Raw genomic sequence first — 23,530 nt, forward strand, 5'->3', positions numbered from 1 at the left:
CAGGTGTGCAGGTTTACGCTTTTGTTTTTTTGCGGGATTTTAGGGCACAATGGTACATAGGTACTACATTGCCTTGATCGCTGAACAGTTTAGGAAAACATTCGGGCAAGAGATATACCAGGGGTGCGGGTTTACGCTTTTGTTTTTTTAGTGGGATTTTAGGGCACAATGGTACATAGGTACTACATTGCCTTGTTCGCATTCGGGCAAGAGATATATGTACCTGGAGTGCGTGTTAACGCTTTTGTTTATTTTGCGGGATTTTAGGTCACGATGGTACATAGGTCCCATTGCATTGCCTTGGTCGCTGAACACTTTAGGAAAACATTCGGGCAAGAGATATGCCAGGGGTACGGTTAACGCTTTTGTTTATTTTGCGGGATTTTAGGGCACAATGGTACATAGGTACTACATTGCCTGGGTCGCTGAACAGTTTAGGAAAGCATTCGGGCAAGAGATATACCAGGGGTGCGGGTTACCGCTTTTGTTCATTTGCGGGATTTTGGGGCACGATGGTATATTACCGTTGCTGTAAAATTTAGAAAAACAATCGGGTATAGGACCACGAATGTACTAAAACGATATGTACAGTGGTTTAACACGCTTTACATATAAGTATATTTTTATCTTCCATTTATAGGACACATGTAACCCCTGCACTGCCTTACCACTAGAAACATACCGTTGCTACGCTTAAACAATCTAGTTTATTGCTTACTCATACTAACTAACGCCACTATAGGTACGAGTATAGGAAAACGCGTCCATTTATACATTTCTGCCCCTTAAACTATTTACTATTCCTATTCTTGTCTAGAACTACACTTGCTTTTTATTTAAGAGTAATTCGACTTAGCAGACTTTAAAAACATTTACTTCATTCCTGTTATGTAGGACTAGATATACAACGTTTTTAGGGCACTATAGGATTAATAGGCAAGTTAGTTACTTTGGGGCTAACGAGTACCATTGGATTGGGACAATTTTAGAAGCACAAATGTATACTTATATAAATTATTGCAAAAGCTAAATATGTATAAGCACTGTTAAGAGATATTGTCTTTAGAGTGTCGGCACCTAGTCAGCGCAATGAAAAAATGGTGTCACTGAGCAGTTGTAACAACGTTGCGTCAAGCCGTAGCCATGGTTGACTAGACGCCGACGCTTAAAAGACGCTAGTATGGGGTCCCTCTTAACGTTTTTCTTCATTTGTGTAGGGGTACAGTTACTGGGGCACGTTAATAGCGGAACAGCACGGGAGCGCCCGCGTGCCCGTGCACTGGGCGGGGCCGAGCCGCCTCCGCTCACACTCCGACACGGTGCGCCGTAGTACGCTTTATGAATGAGGCTTATTTTGTTTCGTTCAGATCATCATAAAAGTGGGCCCGGATACGGCAAATGCGCCGCTTGATTGCTATTTGCGAAACGCTCGCGAACTTTACGCGCGCTAAATGTATTATTAAAGAGTTATTTATAAGAATAATATTTATTTAAAATAAAAAAAAAACCTTATTAACAATTATCAATGCCCCGTGGCCCCACACTAGGCTATGCCTGTCACGTGGTAGCCGTGGAGTAATGTCTAAAACACGTGCATCGACTTTGACAGCTAAAGTAGATGGTGCTGTACGCCACGTGCGTATGTGCGGTAACTGAATAGTCAAATAACAACTTCGTATAATGTACGGAGCCGTCAAGCCATCTTAATTTACTGTCAAATTCGAAGAACGAATTTGTCGTAAGTCTGTTGTCGTAAGTCTATTTTAATCTTTGGTATTACGTATACGAGTACAAATACACGCGAGCAGTTAGCGAGCCTTTCGCAAAAAAACGCGGTGCGTTTGCCGTATTTGGACGCACCTTTACGCACTAAGACTACATAGGGCACTTTGACGCAAAATTGGGCACTTTAAAAAGATTTTTAATTTTATATCGCATGATGCGTGAAGGCCTGTTAAAACGCACACCGAAAAGGTCTTAGCTTTGGTTTAGACTTTTTCTTACCTTAGGTATCAATTCACCTAAGCACCGAGGGCACTTTAGCATAAGGGGCAAACCTGTACATAGGGGCACATTGGGACAAGCAAGCACAAATTCATATTACAAATTATTTTTTTATGAATTCGAAGAATTGTTATTGACGGGTCTTATTTACTGTTTTTTGGTAGTTTTTCAGTATTCAGTTAAGAATTAGGATTTGCCTGGAGGAACTTTAATGGAACCAAACGTTTGTTTTGACAAGTACTTAGTAATTTTAACATCTCGATTTTTGAGTTGGGTGCGTTTGTTGTTTAGTTGTAGGGTTTCATTGTGTATTTTGATATTTTCTATTATTTTGCATTGCTAGTTAAAATAACTAGATTTTTTTCCTATTTCGTTATAAATTCAGGAAAGTAAGTAGACGATCAACACTGCACTCTGCCTTTTTAAATTAGATTTACACTACTCATCAATATATAATTGTCTTTCTCGCAGATAAATAAAATAAGTATAATTATATTTGGTCTTGAGACCAAGCCAAACAAGTTTTCATTACTATGGGTGTAAGGAGCCACAATTTATAGTTTGTCTAAGTTATACGAGGGGCGTTCAATATATAATGAGAATGAGATGCAAACTCTTTAAATATTAGGAAAGTAAATACTGGCCGGTAAAGCTAATCTACCTAGCTGATTGCCATGAAAAAAAAACTAACTGTTTTTTGTTTTAAAAAAAAATACGGCGATTTCTTTGCGATGCTGTTGAGTACGTTAGCGAAAATGGAGAAAATTGAACTGCGCGCCGTTATTAAATACTTGTGTTTGAAAAATTTTTCTACGGAGCAAGTCAATTTAGATTTACGGGACACTTTAAGGTCTAATGCTCCTCCGTATTCGACAGTTACACGTTGGTGCGCCGAATTTAGAAGTGGAAGAACATCGACCATGGATGACCCCCGCTCCGGACGCCCTACTACAGCAGTAACTGAAGAAATTGTGAAAAAAGTCGAAAACTTAGTTTTGGCGGATCGTCGTGTCACGGTTCGTTTTATTGCTGAAAATGTAAAGATTTCAACGGGGAGCGTGCATAATATTTTACATGAACGCTTGGGTATGAAAAAGGTATCAGCGCGTTGGGTACCCAGAATGCTTACTGACACGCAAAAACAAACTAGAGTCGAGATTTGTCAAGAAGCTTTGGACCTGATACAGCAAGACCGGGAACTTTTTTTGGCGCGATTTATAACAATGGACGAAACATGGCTCCATCATTACGACCCTGAAACGAAACTGCAGTCTATGACATGGAAAAGGCCATCATCTCCAACTCCGAAGAAATTCAAGGTGGGCCCATCTGCCGATAAGGTCATGGGCTCTGTTTTTTGGGATGGTAAAGGGGTCGTAGTGATTGAGTATCTCGAGCATGGAGCCACTATTACGGGGTCTTTATATGCCAAACAAATAGCAACATTGCGCAATGAGATCCGTGAAAAACGGCGAGGTAAACTCTCGAAAATTGTGTTGTTCCATCAGGACAATGCACCGGCACACAAGTCCGCCGTTGCAATGGCTGCAATACGTGATGCTGGGTTCGATATCCTTAAGCATCCTCCGTATTCACCAGACCTCGCCCCTAGTGATTTCTACCTATTTCCGAGATTGAAGAAATACCTAAGAGGCAAGAAATTTGAAGACGACGACGCGGTAGTCGCTGCAGTACAAGATTTTTTAAGTACTCAAGATAAAACCTTTTTTAGAAATGGAATATTAAGTTTAGAAAAAAGATATACTAAGTGTATTATGCTAAAAGGTGACTATGTCGAAAAATAAAATAACATTTAATAAAAGTTGTATATAACATACTCATTCTCACTTTTTATTGAACGCCCCTCGTATGTACCGATTCCCATAAAACTATGACGTAGGTATGCGCTTACGCGCCACCACACTCGCGGCATTTATTTTGGACACAAGCGAGCCTTCGGCTGAAACATGATTTTTATGTCGTAATCTGCCGAAACCGAGATCTAAACTTTTTTGCCGATCATTTATGCAGTTTATACAAGGCAACAATAAACTGCCAAATATTGAGCTAAAATATTGTTACAAAGGCTTTGTAAAGCGAAATCTGCTGTAGACATTTCATTTCCATTATCCCACAGATGACGCTACAATATTCCATCTCATTCCAGTACTTAACATGTATTATTGTGTTTTAGGTGGCGGAAGAACATGGGAAGCAGAAAGCGGCGTACTACGCGGGTTGGGCGGCGGGATTCCACCACAACCGAGGTAAGTAAGACAATAAATATTTCTGAAGTTATATCTCATCAATGGGGTTTGCCGGTCGAAGTATTTAGCAGATGGCGCCATCATAGCTTGTCCTGTCAATCCCTAGAATAGGGTATTTGGCTGTATTTAAAATAAATTATTTTACACCATGCATGAAATAAAGCACCGGAAGATTAATAGAGAAACGTAGACAACACTTAGTTTTAGACACAATATCTATTTTAAAAGCCGTATAAAACTATAAAGAGTAAGTGATTTGATCGTGACGTCATATGCTAGTGTTTCATATAAATTCCATAGTAGCAAAATGGTTTTGAGAATTCGAAAAAGGAAACTGATTTGACTAGCAGTCAAATACCCTATTGTGTAATTTTTTTGTTTTTTTTTTAATGCCCTGGATGCCAGCCCTTTAAGCCAAATCTCATAGAAAACCGGCCAAGTGCGAGTCGGACTCGCGCACGGAGGGTTCCGCACCATCAACAAAAAATAGAGCAAAACAAGCAAAAAAAAAACAAGCAAAAAAAACGGTCACCCATCCAAGTACTGACCCCGCCCGACGTTGCTTACGGGTACGGAACCCTAAAAAGGGGCAAGCTATGATGGCGCCATCTATGCAAACCTTTGACAGTTCCCAACCCCATTAATTTGACGGTTTAACACGCTAACTGAGACGGTTTACCACATGTTACGTGAAGCCTAGTCTTTGTTTTGAAATCTATTCTAAGTATTTTATATGTAAAATACATAGGTACCACTATTTTAAGCATAAAATAGGTTGGTTTATGTCAGCGGTCGGCAACCTTTTAGCAGCCAAGGGCCACATAGTAGCTAACGTAGGTGACGCGGGCCGCACTTCGTTAATTTCTATGACTATCAGACATTGTCGTCTGTCAATATTACATACAAAATAGTCAGGGAGGCTCGCGGGCCGCAAGTGACAGGTTCATGGGCCGCGGGTTGCCGACCGCTGGTTTATGTCATTGGCGCCGAATATTTCCACATCTACGTGTTTTTAGGGTTCCGTACCCAAAGGGTAAAAACGGGACCCTATTACTAAGACTCCGCTGTCTGTCCGTCCGTCCGTCCGTCTGTCACCAGGCTGTATCTCACGAACCGTGATAGCTAGACAGTTGAAATTTTCACAGATGATGTATTTCTGTTGCTGCTATAACAACAAATACTAAAAACAGAATAAAATAAAGATTTAAGTGGGGCTCCCATAGAACAAACGTGATTTTTGACCGAAGTTAAGCAACGTCGGGTGGGGTCAGTACTTGGATGGGTGACCGTTTTTTTGGTTGTTTTCTTTTTGCTTGTTTTGCTCTATTTTTTGTTGATGGTGCGGAACCCTCCGTGCGCGAGTCCGACTCGCACTTGGCCGGTTTTTTTATAAATTGTGGTTCCCCGCACGCTGCCCAGTGGACCCTTGCATTCCGCAACGCCACCACAGCTTGGACCAGCTGGACATGCTGCACCGCACCGACTATAGCACCCACATGCAGCCGCGACTTCTCCGCCGCGATTTCTACCAGCCCAAGTACATGACGAGGTTTTGAAAAGGGGTGTATTGCAAAAAGTTCCGTCTCGAAGATACGAGGATATAGGGACTTGGCTAGTGTTTAGTGCTTTCGTTGGTCTAGGTTTTTTTTCCTAATCGCCACTTGCAACATTGCATTAACCCAGGTTTACCGGTTAAACCTGGAGCTACCATGGTTACCAGTACAATTTGACACTGGGTTAGTGAATGGTGCAAGTGGCCCTGTTTCGAGTTTCCTTTAAAACGACGAAATTAAATCGAATTTTGAACGAAAAAAGGTTCTAAATTCATAATATTGCAAAAATGATTAGGTTGAAAAGATTAAATAGGTAGTTTGTCAAAGGACTGTCTCATTTAAAACATAGACAGAGAATCATACTATATTTGTCTTACACTAGTACTAGCATCCAAAAGAAAATGAGTATAGTTTTCCTTGTTCTTACTGAGTAACAAATTGGTTTGACCAACTATATTTCATTTTAAACACTTGTCTCATTGTTTATTACTAACAAAAACCACTTGTATACTTTTGACCACTGACGGAATATATATAGGTAGATGAAGATCTTAGTACATTTTTGATTTCAAAAACGGGTCCACAAGACAGTTATCCATTCTCCGTAAATATATATGGGCCCGCAGCTTTGAATACTACCCAATACAAAATTTCCCGCTGTTCAAAAATAGTTATGATTTATCACTAAAAGTTTTGGTTATTTACACAATATAACTTATATTTTGGATCTTCAATCTAAATTATTTTTAACCTTAGCTTAGCTTAGAATAAATTTAAAAGTGGAAAAATTACTGACAAACATCAAACATCAACATTTATTCAGCAAATAGGCCACAAGAGCAATTTTACACGTCAACATGGAATTTACATACAGCAAAAAAAAACACATCAACAATTATAAACTACCATGCCTTGGGTGAGACTTGAACTCACGGCCTCTGGATCGATACTTTAGCGCTTTGCCAACTGAGCCACCAAGAATGACCTCCATAGCCAGCGAATCTTTCCACCAAAAAACGTGATAGCTAACGCAGGAATTTTTCCATTTTCAAATTTATTATAAGCTTAGTCTTCAATCTAATTGGTTATTTAAATATTCCACGAAAACAGTACTAAGTAAGATCTGTAGTTAAACTTTACGTAATCCCCTGTCCACTGTTACCTTCCTAAAGTTGTTTCTATATACTAAACAGTAAGTAATCATACCTAGAATAGAGACTTCTGTATCCACAATGGTTGCAATTTTGTGGACATTTTTTGTTACCGGCTTTAAAAAATATACCTATATTCATTTTGTTTTATTGCTCTATATGCTTTTAATAGAAAAATAAATTTTCTATTTCTATTTTTGGTATCGGACTGTGATTAATGGTCTTTTAATTATATATATTTAAGTAAATGGACAAAAATTGTTCACAAAAAAACTGAACGCTTGTTACGACTGAGGCATAAAGGATAAAAAAATAAAATAAAAAAGTAGTGTTTCGTCTTTTTAAAAGTTGGATAATGTGTAGTAAATATTCGTGCTGAGTTAAAGTATTTTTTTAGGTTTTGGTTCAAGAAATCTTCTAATTATACACAAAAACGAAGACAAAAAATGAATTATACATACACTACAGCTCAAAAGTATTTACGCACCCGCAATTTTCACCATACAATTGTATACAAAAATGACTTTCAAAATACTGTTCAATCACAGGCAATATTAAATTTTACTCTTTTAGATGTTGGATTGAATTTTTATTTAGGTAATATACTGAGTCTTAAATTGTTGCCAAAGACATCCTTTTAAATTTTGAGTTTACAATAATTTCTAGTTTACCTTCTTTTTTTTTCTTATAACTTAACTCAGCACGAAATCACAAAATCTTTATCTAAAACGCGAAAAAAGTATTATAAACAGGACATTGGCTTTGGTACAGCTTATTGACATTTTTCATGATTTTCATCTAAATAGAAATAAAAGTTAATAAATAAATAGAAGTTTGACACTGAGTTACGATCTTAAATAAGTACGTATTAGTGTATTTGTGTTCTTAACTTTATTGCGAAAAACACCGTAAAAATGACTCTTTCGATTATGGTAGGTTCGGCTTAAGAAGTGGTTGACGCAGGAGGCATTCTACTCATACGACGAGTTTTTTAGCCAGCCGATTAGTGAGTAGGTAATTGTTAAAAAAAAATGAAATAGCCGATATAATAATTCAAATTAATAAAATTTATATTCTATTGAATACGTAATATTGTACTTGACATGTAACAATTGTTATTAATAAACAAATTTCATTTCATTTCATTTCATTTATGATGATTGAATCTTCAAAAGTCTCTCTAATAAATTTGGAGATGTAGAAAGTCCCCAATGCCAGAGTAAAGTACTAATGCTAATAGGGGGGTTCCTTTGTTTCCCATAAAGTTTTTAGTCATAATGTATTGTTTGTCATAGTATCATTAGTCATACAACTGAAACCGTTAAACTTTTCAGGGTTTTCGTAAGGTTATCCTATAAATATATAGGTTAGGTTTGTTTTATGGCAATCCTGAAAAGTGACGTGTTTCTGAACCAAATTAATTATGACTAACGAAAATGCGGGCAAACAATACATTATGACTTAAAACTTTTTGGGAAACAATAGAGACCCTCTAATAAGATTTGGAGGTGTAAAGGCTCTGTAAGCGTCAATCTTGATATTCATACACGATAGGAAAACTAAAACTTCATAAATAGTTTTTTAGAATTTAGACATAATTTGTTGTACTGTTTATAATACTTTTATTGTGAAATACAAACAAAGGGACCCCGTCTCAGCACAAATCCACTGTTACCTAGTTAATCTAGACTTCCTGACCCGTTCTAGGCTAGGCGTAGACGTGCACTGACACTAGTTCATGGGTTTCTAAATTTGTACTCCCCACTTTAGGACTGTTGACACCGATTTAAAATTAAAAAGAAAAAAATTATGTGATAGCATAATATCTCCGTTTTAATCGTATCTGTGCTTGCAAAATAACCTAAAAGTAAAAAAAAAACATTTTATGTAGCCAACTATCAAATTTCAGAACTACATCGTTCTAACTTTTTTGGAAATTAACCAAAAAGGCGATAAATAAAATTATTCTATGGTTGAACATGTTGTCATAAATAAAACAATATACTCTTTGGTCGGTGTCGCATTGATACCAAAAATAATTTTACTAACATAAGTTGTGCTAAAGTCAATTTAATAATTTTATATAACTATGTACTTCACCTGTAACTATCACTGCGTGATTTGAGAAAAAAAGGTGTAGAAGGAAAATCAACCTTATACGTTATTTAAAGTCATATTTCAACTATCAACATGTTAGATGGTACCTTTTTATTCTCAAGTCACGATTATGAGAATAATAGAATGCGTATAGAAGCACCACTTCCTTACGGCGGCACTAAAGTATACTGTCAGTCTGAAATAGTTTAATCGTTAGGGTCGTCAATAATGGAAAATAAATTAATATGATATTTCTCAAAGATGTTGATTCATATTACTATGCATCTATCTTTCTTTTCCTAAATATATAGAAAGAGTAGTAAAGTATTTTCTATACGGTTTTATTATTCTTACTGTATGCGATTTTAGACTATAATCACACAGGATTATGGTATAAAATCGCATGCGACACGCAACGTATTGGCTTATGAAACACGATATGTGCTCAATAGATTAATGTCGTCTGTTAAACAGCATTATTATAGCTTTATACATTATTATAGGCGCTTCGTTGTTATTAAATATTTACGGGAAAGGGGCCTCACAGTTGTATGATACGAACGTGTTTCGATATTTCATTGAGGGTATAGTGGGAGTGAAAAGTCATGTACTACTGAATCTGTAGGTCTTTAGGCCTGTATTTGAATATTTGAAGGTTTATTCTTTTAAACATTCTCTACTTTATTTCACTACATATTAGCGGTAAAATAAAGGTTGCAGGGGGCCTTGGCTAGGCCCCCAGATCGGATTCGTTAGTCGCACGAGCGAAAACGACCCCCAGATTCCACAACATTAATTACATTCCATATAGCAAAAAAAGTAAGTACCTAATACTAGTATGACTTGTTTCGCTTCCACTAAGTACTAGTATACTGTCGATGACCCTAACGATCATAATAAGTATTAGTTGCCTATTAAATAGTAGTACTAATTTTGTGGAAAAAATACAATAAGGCGGTTATCACACTGGATGACTTTCGCACGTCGCTCCGATGTGCGAGCGGGAATTCTCTATAATAGGCGCATAGCGTTGTCTCGCTCAAACATCCGAGCGACAAGCGAATTGCATCCAGTGTGATAACCGCTTAAGGCGTGAGTTGACAACCTATTATAATCCCTATTCGGTGTATGCCTACCGAATCATTTATCACCTGTTGTGAAATAGATGTATCAATGTTAGTTTTGTGTAAACTTAGATTTGGTTCACAACGTACGCGGTTTTTTTTTATAAGAATTTATTTTGTAATATTAAAGTACAGTCAGCAGCAGCAGTTGCTAAGCGGGCTAGGTGTTCAAAATTACCTTGATGCACTCTTATTCTCTTAAGAGCCAACAGGAGCTAAGATTTAAATATTTTAGGTAAATATACCCGTCTCCCTAACGGAATCGGCTCCTAAAACTAGTGCGATAAGGACAAGGCGAAAAATCCTGCGTAAAAATATCAAAAATCGAGGTTTCGTACTTGACTGTTTCCTCCTCCAAAACTTAACCAATCGTAACCAAATTTGGAAATCTAAATGATTATGACATTATCTGTGTCGGACCGTTTTGCTTTTTTGACTAATTGATGTCAGTTTTGAATAGCACGCCTCTCATTGCGGCATAGTCAATTAGGCCATTTTGGCCATTTTTGAAGGGCTCTAGCGCCTTAAAAAACAAAAATATCAAAAAAAGCAAACTTGTGTTGAAAAAATCATTGCTCTAGCTTTAAAACCCACGGAGGAAACAGTCGAGTACGTTTGTATGGAGAAATGACCACTCCTGTCGGCTCTTAATAATAGAGTCGCGTCAAGATAATTTTGAATACCTCGCCCGCTTAGCAACTATTGCTGCTGACTGTACATTGTTCATGGCCTGTGAGTCTTTTTGCCTGCTTACTTAATGCCATATTATATTTGTTTATCTACAGTTATTATTCTTTTTAGGGTTCCGTAGCCAAATGGCAAAAAACGGAACCCTTATAGATTCGTCATGTCTGTCTGTCTGTCTGTCTGTCCGTCTGTCTGTCCGTCTGTCTGTCCGTCCGTATGTCACAGCCACTTTTCTCCGAAACTATAAGAACTATACTGTTGAAACTTGGTGAGTAGATGTATTCTGTGAACCGCATTAAGATTTTCACACAAAAATAGAAAAAAAAACAATAAATTTTTGGGGTTCCCCATACTTCGAACAGAAACTCAAATTTTTTTTTTTCATTAAACCCATACGTGTGGGGTATCTATGGATAGGTCTTCAAAAATGATATTGAGGTTTCTAATATCATTTTTTTCTAAACTGAATAGTTTGCGCGAGAGACACTTCCAAAGTGGTAAAATGTGTCCCCCCCCCCCTAACTTCTAAAATAAGAGAATGATAAAACTAAAAAAAATATATGATGTACATTACCATGTAAACTTCCACCGAAAATTGGTTTGAACGAGATCTAGCAAGTAGTTTTTTTTTAATACGTCTTAAATCGCCTAAATACGGAACCCTTCATGGGCGAGTCCGACTCGCACTTGGCCGCTTTTTTTGAAAATGTGTTCCTGATGGGAGGTTCCGGAGGGGGGGACCTCGGTTTTTGGAAATTATAAGAATCATAAGTTTTAGGACGTTTTTTTATGGGCTGTGTAATATGTTTGGGTCGAAACGAAAAAAAAAGTGTCCATAAACTTCCATACATTTTTCGATCTTTCAATTCCGTTACTAAAGTCTATGAGGAATGATAGATAATGAACTCCTATACGAATCCCTTACGGAATTACGATAAATAGCGAGAGAGAGATTGGTGCTGCCATCTCTGATTTGTTCCCATGTACAACTTTAAATAAAATGGCCGATATTTGGAATAATATTAGTCAATTTCTGTTTGTATGTTATATACGCATACGTTGTGAACGGATTCGTTACAGTGACAATACAATGCGGTGATTTGGACGTTTCGTAGTTGTTTCGGAGTCTATGAGTGTTGTTCTCTTTCCCCCTAAAATATGTTTACATTTTTACCAGTTTATTTAGTGTATCTGGTCAAACACATAGAAAAATTAAACATTAGGTATATAAAGCTTACAATTAAAAATTAAAACTATACATTTAAAAAGACAAACAGCTTCATGCTGTTCCCGGTGCAAAGGTGCCCATGATGCTTGCAGCATTTCCACGCTGGATCACCACGGACAGCCTTTGCACAAGGAACGAAAATGTCACTGTTGACAACACTAAAAACAACACAGCTAACGACTCTGGTACTTACATATAACGTTTTTCTTATTTGAGTATCAAGTACTGAAAAAAAAAGTACAGCGTATATAATTACTTTAGATTCCCCTAACTTTGCGATGTCTACAGAAAAGACGCGAACGAGTAAAGCATACTATAAAATGGGTATGACTCTTCTATAATAATCAAAAAGTTATAATGTGGCGTTAAATGTGATATTATGACGCTACTGTTAATGTTAATATACGAAAAAATATCAAATATTTTTCGCGTTTCTTCTTATTTTATTATTTACCCAATTATTGTTTCTGTTGTGTTATTATTTTGTGATATAAAATATTTTTTCGAAAAGTCGGAAAAAATGTAAACATATTGACTGTCCCATCAGTTTTTCTGTGATGGATATCTGAAAAGTAGGTATGCGTAAGATCTCTAGATATTATGATGTACCTAAGTGATATTGCGAAAATGCACTAGATGTGATTTTGAACTATGTAATTATATCATATAATATAATGGCCATGACAAGACTTAAGAATTCAAGCTTGGATAATAAAAGCTAAACCTAAAGATGCAATTTTTTAGTCGGTTTGACTTTTTCTATCCAGCTTTTAGTCGTGAAACAAAAAAAGAAAAAGAATAGTACATTACTGCAGACGCCGGGAAAGAAGGGCTTGCCGGGTGAGTAGGTATAGCCGGCCGACCGTAGGGAGGCCGGATAGTGATACGAAGCCGGCAAGACCTTTCACGGCTAGGCATGTATAGTGCTTTTCTCAAACATGCAATGAAATAAAAAAATACACCACTCAAAAAAAAAAACAAATTTATAATCTTTATAATAAAAATCTAACTTCACAACAAAAGTTTTTTAATTTTCCTTCCAATCCCGCCATAATTGTTTTTTTTTTACGGAAGTCGTCCGTATTTTGCGTGTGTTCGAATAGACCTTATTAGGGCCATTATACACAATCTGATAATAAGAATCTCAATTTCAATAAATAAAATAAATGCAGAGGATTTTAAATATTGTCTATGGTCTCTGATGACTTATGTATAGACAAAATTTTAAATTTATTCATCAACACATTGAATCATACAGATTCGTATTCTTAATATCAGTACGTTCGTGTATAACAGGCGTTAACACGGATATTTTGGTCCGATAACCATTCGTTCACTAAAAATGTAAAAAAAAAAAATTCGGCTGTTTAGCCTGTTCATGGACACAGACCCCAGATTTACATTAGAATAAAAAAAAAATTACTTCCCGGCCTAGGCCTTCAATTTCGTATGAAATTCCTTTACAGTTCTCTGGAGTTGCTCCGCCCTAAACGTGATACTTCGAAGCCTGATATAACGCCCGGAGCGACGACATTTCATTGCATGTTTGAGAAAATGTATATTATATGTCTCGATATCCATCACAGGTTATCTCGTCCCTTCATAGCATAGTTTTAACCTATATTAAACTGTATATTGGATTAGCGATATATGTAAAATATATTTCATGTAAATAGGTGGGATTAAGTGTTGTTAAACTAAAGCAGACCTTAATGTAAAGTAGCGAAGGTCTACATTCCCCGTTCCGCGATTAGTAGATATAGAATGCTAGAAATAGTTACCAAACGTGAATTGTGCCTAAAGAACCGGTATGTCTAATGTATAGTACGTTCACTGGTTTAATGAAGTTTTAATCTTGTTAAAGCGGTGTATTAACTTGTTTATATAATTAGTCGTGACACTCTTACTAATTGTCTTCCAAAAAAAAACAACGGGTTCCACTCAGGGAGTGCCGGCAGAAGTGAAAACTCAATGACTAGTGCAAAATACACTATGTATAATTGAGGTTAACGCCATCTAGCGTCAGCGTTAATTACTTGAAACCCCGAAGCACATCACTGTTAGTACTCGAGTTATATTAATACCAGTTAGAGCGAAACTCACTAGATGGCATGAAGAAAAACTCAATGACATTACATGTAACAGTTTTTCATGTAATGTCATTGAGTTTTTCTTTATTGATTTAAATGCAATCTAAACGAGTGGCTATCTAAATCTTACGGTCACGTGATCGTCTTACGCTGTCTCGAGTTTAACATTTTTTTCCCACCTCAAAAAGTGCACAGCGCCGCTAAAGAAGTTTTCACTTCAAAAATGAAAATCAATGCTTTTCTAATAGCCATTGTCGCTTATATTGTAAATATAATAACTTAAACAGGGAGGGTTATAAAATGACGATGGTTAAAAAAAAGGAAAATGATGTTATTAAACGCAAAAAGGACATTATGAGTTAAAAACATAGGCTACGGTGACTGCTTACCATCAGGCGGCCCATATGCTTGTTTGCCACCGATGTGGTATACAAAAAAAAGTATGCCATTACTGATTAGTGAGAGGGTCACAAATCACAATATTGGGCATAATATGGTCTTAGCTTCATGCTATAGGCCAAGAATCTAATTCTAGGCATTACAATTAGCAATATGTTTTGATATGATGCCCGCGTAGAATAATTATTATGTAGATTTGGATTATTTATGGGAATGAGATGACATGTCGAATGATGGTCCCTATGACAGTTCCTTTTTATATGGATCAGCTGACATGTAAAATGTTAAAAGACTTTTTTAGGAAGCTTAACACATTTATTTAGAAATGTAACTTTTAAGTCATAAAATACGGTAAAAATATATTTCTTCAATTTTTTTAAAATCAAGTCCAAGTAAAAGGGATTTAAAGGAACTGTCATAGGAACTATCATTCGACGCGACAGGTATATTGTTTATAGGGGGTGTAGGTAACGCATTAGAAACTGTATTACATTAAACGGTGAAAATACATATTAAAAAAACTTTACTTTAAAAGATTTTGGTTTTTATTGCAGTTAATTAATAGTATTAATTAATAGTTTCTTTGTCCATATGATGATATGACGTAGCCTTTTATTAATTATTAACTTGTACATTTTTAAGATTAATTCGGCTTATGATATTGGAAGTGTTCTTATTATTAAAATGATTTAATAGCCACAAAATGGACGTAGGATACCGAGCAGTAGGTATTAATAACCAGAGATGGGCAAAATGTAATCGACTAACGATTAACGATTAAGACTAAAATAATTAATTGCGACTGACGATTGAAAACGACGACTGATCAATCGTAGTTGTATAGAGTGCAACTAATTTAGTTGCAACTAAATTAGTTGCCGATTGATTACGGACAACTAATTTTTGTAATCGACTAATTAGTTAGACTATTTTTTCCGCGACTAATGTTAGAAGCAAATTAAATGGAAAACCTCGGTATGGCTATGTTGACAGCCAGCAGATTAGGACATCTTAACGCATGTATAAAAATGAAATAGCACATGTGTTACTTGCGATATTTTGACCATTTTTATGGAGTGTAAAATTTCTCTTATCTAAGGGTATATACAATTTCCGTAATAAGTAATAAGCACCTAGAATCTAAAATGATTCATGACAACATGTTCAATATATAATATAATATGACCTAGAGACCTCAAACCATCTATGAGTATGAATTTATGAAGTATGAGTCTTACATCGAGTAGCCTAATCGATCAATTTGCTACCGCTTCAATATATTGGCAATAGCCCTAATAAATAAAATATGTATGTTGATTGATATATTTGAATGTAGAATGACGCAAGGAAAATGTACAATAGTTAACGCTGAGAGTTCTTTACAAAGAGGTTGAAATATTTTTAATGACCACACGTTGAAAACAAATTAGACCGCATAGATAATAAACAACATGCAGATGTCTCATGCAATATAGAACGTGGTTTTTTTAGAAAATGCGTCGGCACTTGCTTCAAAATGCAATAAACAACTTCCAGGTAAGTAGGATTATCCCATTGTTTTGTCGCCGCGTGACACTAAAATAATTTTATTATTGACAGCGACAGCAGAATATTGATAATTTTTTTGTCTAAGATTTACTCAGTATCTAGTACAACTTAAGTATTAATAATGCACCAATTTACATTATTGTTTGCGACTTGTAAACATTGCAGTTTTTCGCTATTTATCGTTACCTGTATCCATAATATTACATTGTCATTCAAGCATTTCAAATTAAACGTGTATACGTAATTTTAGCTCAATCGGTTGAAGGTATCTGCTTCGAAAAAAGCTGCAAGATTCTACCCAAACCAACACAGGTACAACATACGAGTACCTCCAATGTACATACATACCAACTTTTAGTTACATATTGCAAGTTAAATAAAAAATGCAGAAACCAGCGATGACATACTTTTAATATAGATTTAATCGTGAAATTTAGTCGATTGAAACTAAAACTAATTTAGTTGTTAGTTGTACATTCTCACAACTAATTTAATCGCAACTAAATTAATCGCGATTTAATAATGACGATTGATATTTTTAATCGATTGATTAGTTAACTAAAAAATTAATCGATTAATGCCCATCTCTGTTAATAACTTATACTCAGTGCCTACAGTGGTGTCAATTTATGTCTTGACGAAACAAAAACGAAATGAAGTGCCCTAATATGTTATTGGCACTAATCAGTGTTATACGGCTTGCTCAAACAGTTAAAGCATTAGGCATTTTAATAGTAGTTTTGGCGTTTTTGTGTGATATATAATAAGTAGGTAATTAATATTTAGACGTTATTTCTTTTTGTTCATGTAGTTTAAGTACTTAGCTTACGCGAGCCCTGCGCGAGCCTAATTAAATAACCAAACGTGAAATGTGCCTATGTATAACTACGTCTATTTTGTGAGGATTAAATCGATTTATTTGCTGTGTTTACATAAAAACCACTTTAAATAGTCATCCTAATGTTGTTAACCTCTACTTTTGATGGCTTTGCAATTCACTGAATCGGTTAAAAATAAAATGATATTGAAGTAAAATTATCGTTGCGCTAAATACCTATATGCATGCTCATTTATACTGTGGATTGTTATTCTAGTTTTCCGATGTATAATAATAAAAATTTAAGTAAATTGTTTCGATTATGTGGCTTGTTATTAGGAAGGCCTAATTGTTTTCAAAAATTAATGGAGCAGAACTCTGCATTTAGATTCAAATTAAGATATTTTATATTTATAGTTTTCCTGGTAATTCTATGTAGACAAAATGTCCTAGTGCACCCCATAGTGGCACTTATATTCTTGGAAAGTAGAATGTAATATTTTTAAATATTCTAATCTTTTACTTCATTAATAATCGATATTTTAAGCAATGAATTATTTGAAAGTATAACGCGTACTATGATTTGTTGTAATTTGTCATACTACATAGATTATGATCATAAATTGTAGCCTTATATTGACGTAATTTCCTTTTTTAGATGTCGTAAATTCATTTTTAATAAACGAATAAAGTTCGTCATATTTTTAAATACTTATACTTACATAGAAGTTTGTGCTTATTATTTATATAATAACTACGAAGTTTAATTATGTTTCCTTTACCAGATCTCATTATAAATGTTAGATTACTATATACACTTGTGGTTACTTTTAATAAGTATTTTTTAATCTGTAAAAAGAAAGTAAAAAATATCGCAAACGCCTTTAGAAATGGTAATTGCAATATTCGTACTTAAAAAAAAAAAACTTAAACTGAACTTTAGAAATTCTAATGTAATTTTGTGATTAAAATATAAACACAATAGGTCAAACGAAAGACGAAAAGTATTCTTCCAAATTCTGGCCAAAATGATAGTTATGATGTATAATAAATATTATTCATGACATGGCATTTCTGTTATAATTTGTCTGCAATTTATGCTGTTAATTAATTAAACCGCCGTAGACTGATATATAAGACATATAAAATCGGGCTCATTTCGCCGCTGTCTGATAAATAAGACAAAACTTCGTGTAACTTCGTACCCCCGGCGACACGAGCATGCTCGATGACGTATTCTATGGCGGTTAAAAGGTTAATGGCTTATCCTTATCAAAGTATATTCAATGTGTTTACTGAGATTCATTTGCTAATTATTGTATAGCTGTAAATTGTAGAATATTTTTTTGTTAAAATGTTAAAACCAAATTAAATTAAAGTTTTAGGCTAAATGAATGTCAGTATAGTCTACATGTATGTATATAAAAATAAACATTTTTTCTCTCTTGTGTTTGAGCATTCAAGGATTCAGGTTAGCTCTTTCATAAAACCTTTATATTTTTTTATTAAAAAAATAGAAGATCCTTTCAGGAAATATAATCTGAGTTGCATCTTCAAATTGTTTCAAGCTACATATTATTATTATATATTTCAACCCTTTGAACGCTTTACGTCAAACAAAAACGTTGCTCTCACGCCAATCTCACGGGCAATAGTGAGCTAATGTAAACCTTACTTGAAAGTGTGAAGGCTACTTTGACAGCGTACCTACGCCATAACACTTATATGGCGCTGTGGGCACGACTAGTTATGACGCCTTTAGGTGTTCTTGGCGCTCAAAAGGTTAAAGCCTATATTGAGTATACGCTTTCAATCCCGACGCAAATATCATTCTAAAACCTTTTCTATCCACAGGCGACTATTCCTGGAGCTGCGGCACCTGCATGATGCCAGAGCCTTGGGAGGACTTTCCAGGCCCGCCCTTAGGCGGCAGTCACCCCGGCACCCCGCGCAACGGCTGCCGGCCCGGCGCCTGCGCCAACCGGGTACCCTACCCTAACTACCTCCCCGGCAAAGGCCCGAGGCCTAACCGGGGCCGGAACTTACCCTGGGCCCCGAACTTTGGCGAAGAAAGATTCAGAGGGCAACGCTGTAGGAACGGCCCCACCCCATACTGGTAGAACTGTACAAAAATACAATGGATTTGATTTGAAATTGTATATTTTTTTGAGGTTGCTTTTGATCTCAATGGTGTACATATTTTTAATTGAGAGATTCTGGCATGGAATTGTCAGGGACATTGTTATCTTTATTAAAAAGATATCGATTGAAGGATTTTAAATATTATATGGAACTTAAAAAATAACATGCACATTTATAAGGCTTTAAATGTTGTATATCTGGTAGAAGCAATTATAATGCTGATAAATAAGATGGCGATTAAAACTATATTTTAAAAAGTCTTCGCTATCTGTTTAATGACTGAGACTTTTTGTGAAACATTATTGCGTGATAGGATGCATTTTTTCGTTTTGTCAAATTGTTGAGTTTGTTTCAAAAATGTTTTCTATGAGTTAAAAATCCAATATCGACTTTGTTCCTCATATTAAATGTTATTTTCGTTTGCAGCTTGTATATTAGTTTTGATTTTGGTCCTACTCCAAACTCTGTTTATTTTAAGTGCGTTATGGTTTAAGTTGATAGCTTTTTGTAAATGTTCCCGCTTTTTTCTTATTGTAATTCGTTTGTTTTATTATCCTAAGTTTCTTTTTATTAACAATAAAGAGTTTGAATGACTTAAGGTTGTTTTATTTGAATAGGTAAGTCTTAAATGTTTGTCAATAGCAAACGTTAAATTTTATAGTTCCATTTCTCTCTTCTGGTCACCATAATTTACATTAAATAAACCCTAATATTTTTTCATAAATATATAAATCTCAATATTTTTGCTAAAAATGACATGCAGGTACTAATAAAACAGGAAATTTGTAAAAGAATTATAATTTAATCTCAATCTTTTTTGTCACATTCAAAATTTCATGTCACATTTATTAGATATACAGAGCAAAATACTAAACACAAATATTTAACTTAAAGACAAATAAACCAACAATAAGTGGCTCTGTTTTAACTTGGCACAATATTGAGCAAAATACATAGATTTGAAATTCCTAAACTCTGTTTTTAAATCCCACATACAAAATGCAGTTCCGTTGGCAAATGTACTTACTCAACCATAATCTGATTTCTTAAGAATTTTGTACTAAAATTACAAATACAAATACAAATGCATTTATTTGATTACGATGTTGTACCATCACGCTCCGCGATTGTTGCGCCATTCAGGGTCCTATCTAAATTGATTGTTCAATACTTACGCTATACAATTTCCAATTTAGCAAAAACCCTAAATGGCATAAGAATCCCGTGTTATTACAACCGAACTGTCATTCTAGTATCCAGAATATTTAGAAACCCAGGTAAAATGGGGTGACTAAGAAAAAATGGGGTTACTTTAATAATTCTAAAACGGCCACAAAATTAGTAATATTTTCAAAGACAGTGTTTTACGGTGTTATCTACTGTGCTGCAACTCGAATAGGCGTTTTAAGGATTTGTTAAAAATTAAAAACCTAATCTAGGACTATTAAAACTGCTAAGGCTTGTATTTCTGACATTGAAATCTAAAATCCTTAGATTAGACATTTAGACGATGCGAGAACTCGCATGCGAGTTTCATTACATTGCGGGTTTTGATCGGTCGGTTGAAATGGACGTAACCAACAGTCCGCAATGCAACTAAAATCGCGTGTGAGTTCGCGCGCCGTCTAAATTAGCCCTTACTTGAATTTATAGTCGCTATTAGCGTTGGTGGCCTTTCAGAAGGACCCCCGACGGGCCTGAAACATGTCGATGACATGGCCAATAGTGACTGAAATTTCAAGTGAGTGTAACCGTTGTGGTCTAAATATGATGTCACTATGTTTAGAACCTCACAAACAAAAAAAAAACGTCAGTACATATTTACAGAAAAGTCGTAACCTTTGGACGGTATTAGTTACTCTGTACTATTTTAGGAGGTTTCACAGTTTGCAAAGGCGAGAACCCTTTGACCGCCAATGACGTCAGTTGACGCGCGTGCCCTTACCTTCTAGTTCTACAATATCTACCTTCGTACATTCCGAGAAGGTACGTCTGTGCGGAAAGAGAAGAGTCGTGGATTGTATGGGGCCCCATACATTCCACGACTCTTCTCTTTCCGCACAGACTGTACAGGATGACTCACCGTACATTATAGCCGTGGCGTTTAAAGGGCCTAAATTTAAACAAAAACATTCCTAACTACTATTCGTCGCTAGTATTCTGCTGGATCCACGGCAGGAACTTGGCCAAATCCGTGAACACGACGTAATGCGTCGGGTCGCACCGATACTCGTTATGTCGCGCGACGGAGAGCGAGACGAGCCCGCGGAGGTACCAGGAGTTCCGCATTAGGAACACCATGCCGCCGCCGCTGTCGCCGTTGCATACTGAGCTGCCTGCAATTTTAAATTTATACTTTAGATATACTTACGTACAGGACGCGCTGACGTAGGGAAGTCTTTTTGGAAGCAAATACCCTCAGATCGGTAGGCGTGCAAAGTAAATAGGTAAGTACTTTAGATACACCTAACGTTTCTATGAATATGACTTATATTGTATGATAAAGTTACAGATCGCGCACGATGTATGATATTTCGAGCTGAGATTAGGGAGTGTACTCGTACTCGTGTGTGCTAATCCCGTGGCGCGGGCACTGTTGTATCTGTCCCACAAAAAATTATAAACTTAAATTTATCCAATCACGCGCCCGTGATTACTATCAGTGAAACTAGTTGGACGATGGTAAGTAGGTACCTAGGTACTTACAGTCCGCATCAAATATACAGTGACGACCAAAGCGGCCAGATATATCGTAACACACCTGTTTTACCATAGGAATTTGTAAGAAATGTTTGTCCCTCCCCTTGGCCATCGGCCATATAACCTGCCAGCCCCCCCGGTTAGATCATTAGCTGGGCTGGCATCTGGCGACTTATTGACGCTCACCTGTCCATAAACCTTAAAGGTTTTCTTATTTTTATAAAAGTAAAATCCCGGATTGTGCAAGAGACCAATATTAAACTTGATAAAGAGCCAGAATGAAATAGGTAAAGTGAGAAGGTTATAAAATAAATTTTCGTCAAGGTAAGTTAAAAATAATAAGAGTAGGTGTAGCAATGATTTGTGCAGCAGCGAACGTGTTAATAAAGTAATAATGAGGCTCATCTGAAGGTCTATATTTAGAATTTCGTTAATTAAAGTTCGTTACGCGTAACCATAATAGTCTTAAAGTTAATTAGTTAATAGATTACGAAGACAAGCTTGTATTATTTTAGGGTTTTCATTAGTAAACCGATGGTAAGTTTTAACAAAAAGTTACTTAGATATATTAGTTTGATAGTATTTGGGTTAGGTACATTTTAGTATTTAACATTACGAATTTGACATACTTTTCCTAGTGCCTGTTCTTTTATCGACGGCTCCTGTAAGCAATGGGTATGTTTAAATACTTAAATAGATATGCTGAAATAGAATAGGAATAAAATAATATATACAGTTGTTGACTTAGAGCTACGAGCCAGCACCCCTCACTAGCGTCTCCCGAGCGCCGGTGTCTAGTCAGCGCTCTGAAAAATGGCATAGCTGCGCAGTTGCGCCAACGTTGCGTCGAGCAGCAGCTATAGAGTTGACTAGACGCTAGTAGGCGAAAGATATTTACAGCATAGGCTAGTCAGACGAAAATGAAATGATAAAAGACAATAAAGAAACATTAATAAAGATATCAAGCATCTTATCACTGTAAGTACTTTGAAGTGCACATACACACAGTACGTAGGTACCAATTTAGCTATTTTCTTGAAATTATATTTTCTAATGCGACTTTCAAGACAATCATCTCTAAAAAAGAGACGTCAATAAGTGTGTGTCATGATCTTACGATTTATAGTCTTATTTCCTCACCTCAAAAAATTGTTCTGCATGTATCCTTGAGTCGAAACAATAAATAGCTGCTGAACTACTGTTAATAGTAATAAGACTTAGGTACCATCTTTGTAAGCTTCCACTGCGCTAATAGGTAGTTGTGACTGTAGTAAGAAGCTAAGCGCGCGAAAAACTACATGTAGATTGAATGGCAGGTCTGGTCTACCACCGTCATCACGTGGGCTGCCTCAGCCACTTGTGACCAAATCTTTGTAACCCGCGTAAATTACCATAGAAATAGTTCTACGGCTACTTCGGACCATATTTTCACGGGTTCGGATCGGATTCGGATCGGACGTAGTGCGAAACCGCTCTAAGTCGGAAGTAAAGCGCGTAAGAGCTTGGTGTAGGATCTGATGCAGGTCTCCTGGTCTACCATGGGTATCTCAACGAGGGTCAACTCTTAGCGATAGCTTCCGTACCCTATACCGTTTCCGGACCGATAGCCTCAACTATACACTGTATTATTTATACATACCATCTTTGTACCCGGCACAATACATGTAGTCCGAACCGAAGTAAAGCGAGCGAAAAACCCTCTGTAGGATCTAGTGCTGGTCTC

The 23,530-nt window shown here is 36.1% G+C and overlaps 2 protein-coding genes across 4 annotated transcripts in view; one reads left to right on the forward strand and one right to left on the reverse strand.

Moving 5' to 3' along the window:
- LOC134657294 (sex-lethal homolog) overlaps positions 1 to 19,254 on the forward strand; it is a 42,909-nt gene extending 23,655 nt beyond the window's left edge. Inside the window, exons 7-8 of the mRNA XM_063512877.1 lie at positions 4,199 to 4,271; positions 18,820 to 19,254. Of these exons, the coding sequence (XP_063368947.1) occupies positions 4,199 to 4,271; positions 18,820 to 19,085 (339 nt within the window). The 3' untranslated portion in view covers positions 19,086 to 19,254. The remainder of the gene's footprint in view (positions 1 to 4,198; positions 4,272 to 18,819) is intronic.
- Positions 19,255 to 21,212: 1,958 nt separating this feature from the next.
- Positions 21,213 to 23,530, reverse strand: part of LOC134657223 (proclotting enzyme-like) — a 34,545-nt gene continuing 32,227 nt past the window's right edge. For 2 of the 3 annotated variants that reach the window (XM_063512793.1, XM_063512790.1), the window contains 2 exons: positions 22,437 to 22,469; positions 21,213 to 21,443 (listed from right to left, as the gene is read on the reverse strand). In XM_063512793.1, coding sequence (XP_063368863.1) covers positions 21,250 to 21,443; positions 22,437 to 22,469 — 227 coding nt within the window. In that variant the 3' untranslated portion in view covers positions 21,213 to 21,249. The remainder of the gene's footprint in view (positions 21,444 to 22,436; positions 22,470 to 23,530) is intronic. The other variant, XM_063512791.1, reaches the window with a different exon arrangement.

Source organism: Cydia amplana, chromosome 19 (assembly GCF_948474715.1).
Source record: "Cydia amplana chromosome 19, ilCydAmpl1.1, whole genome shotgun sequence".
NCBI lineage: Eukaryota > Metazoa > Arthropoda > Insecta > Lepidoptera > Tortricidae > Cydia > Cydia amplana.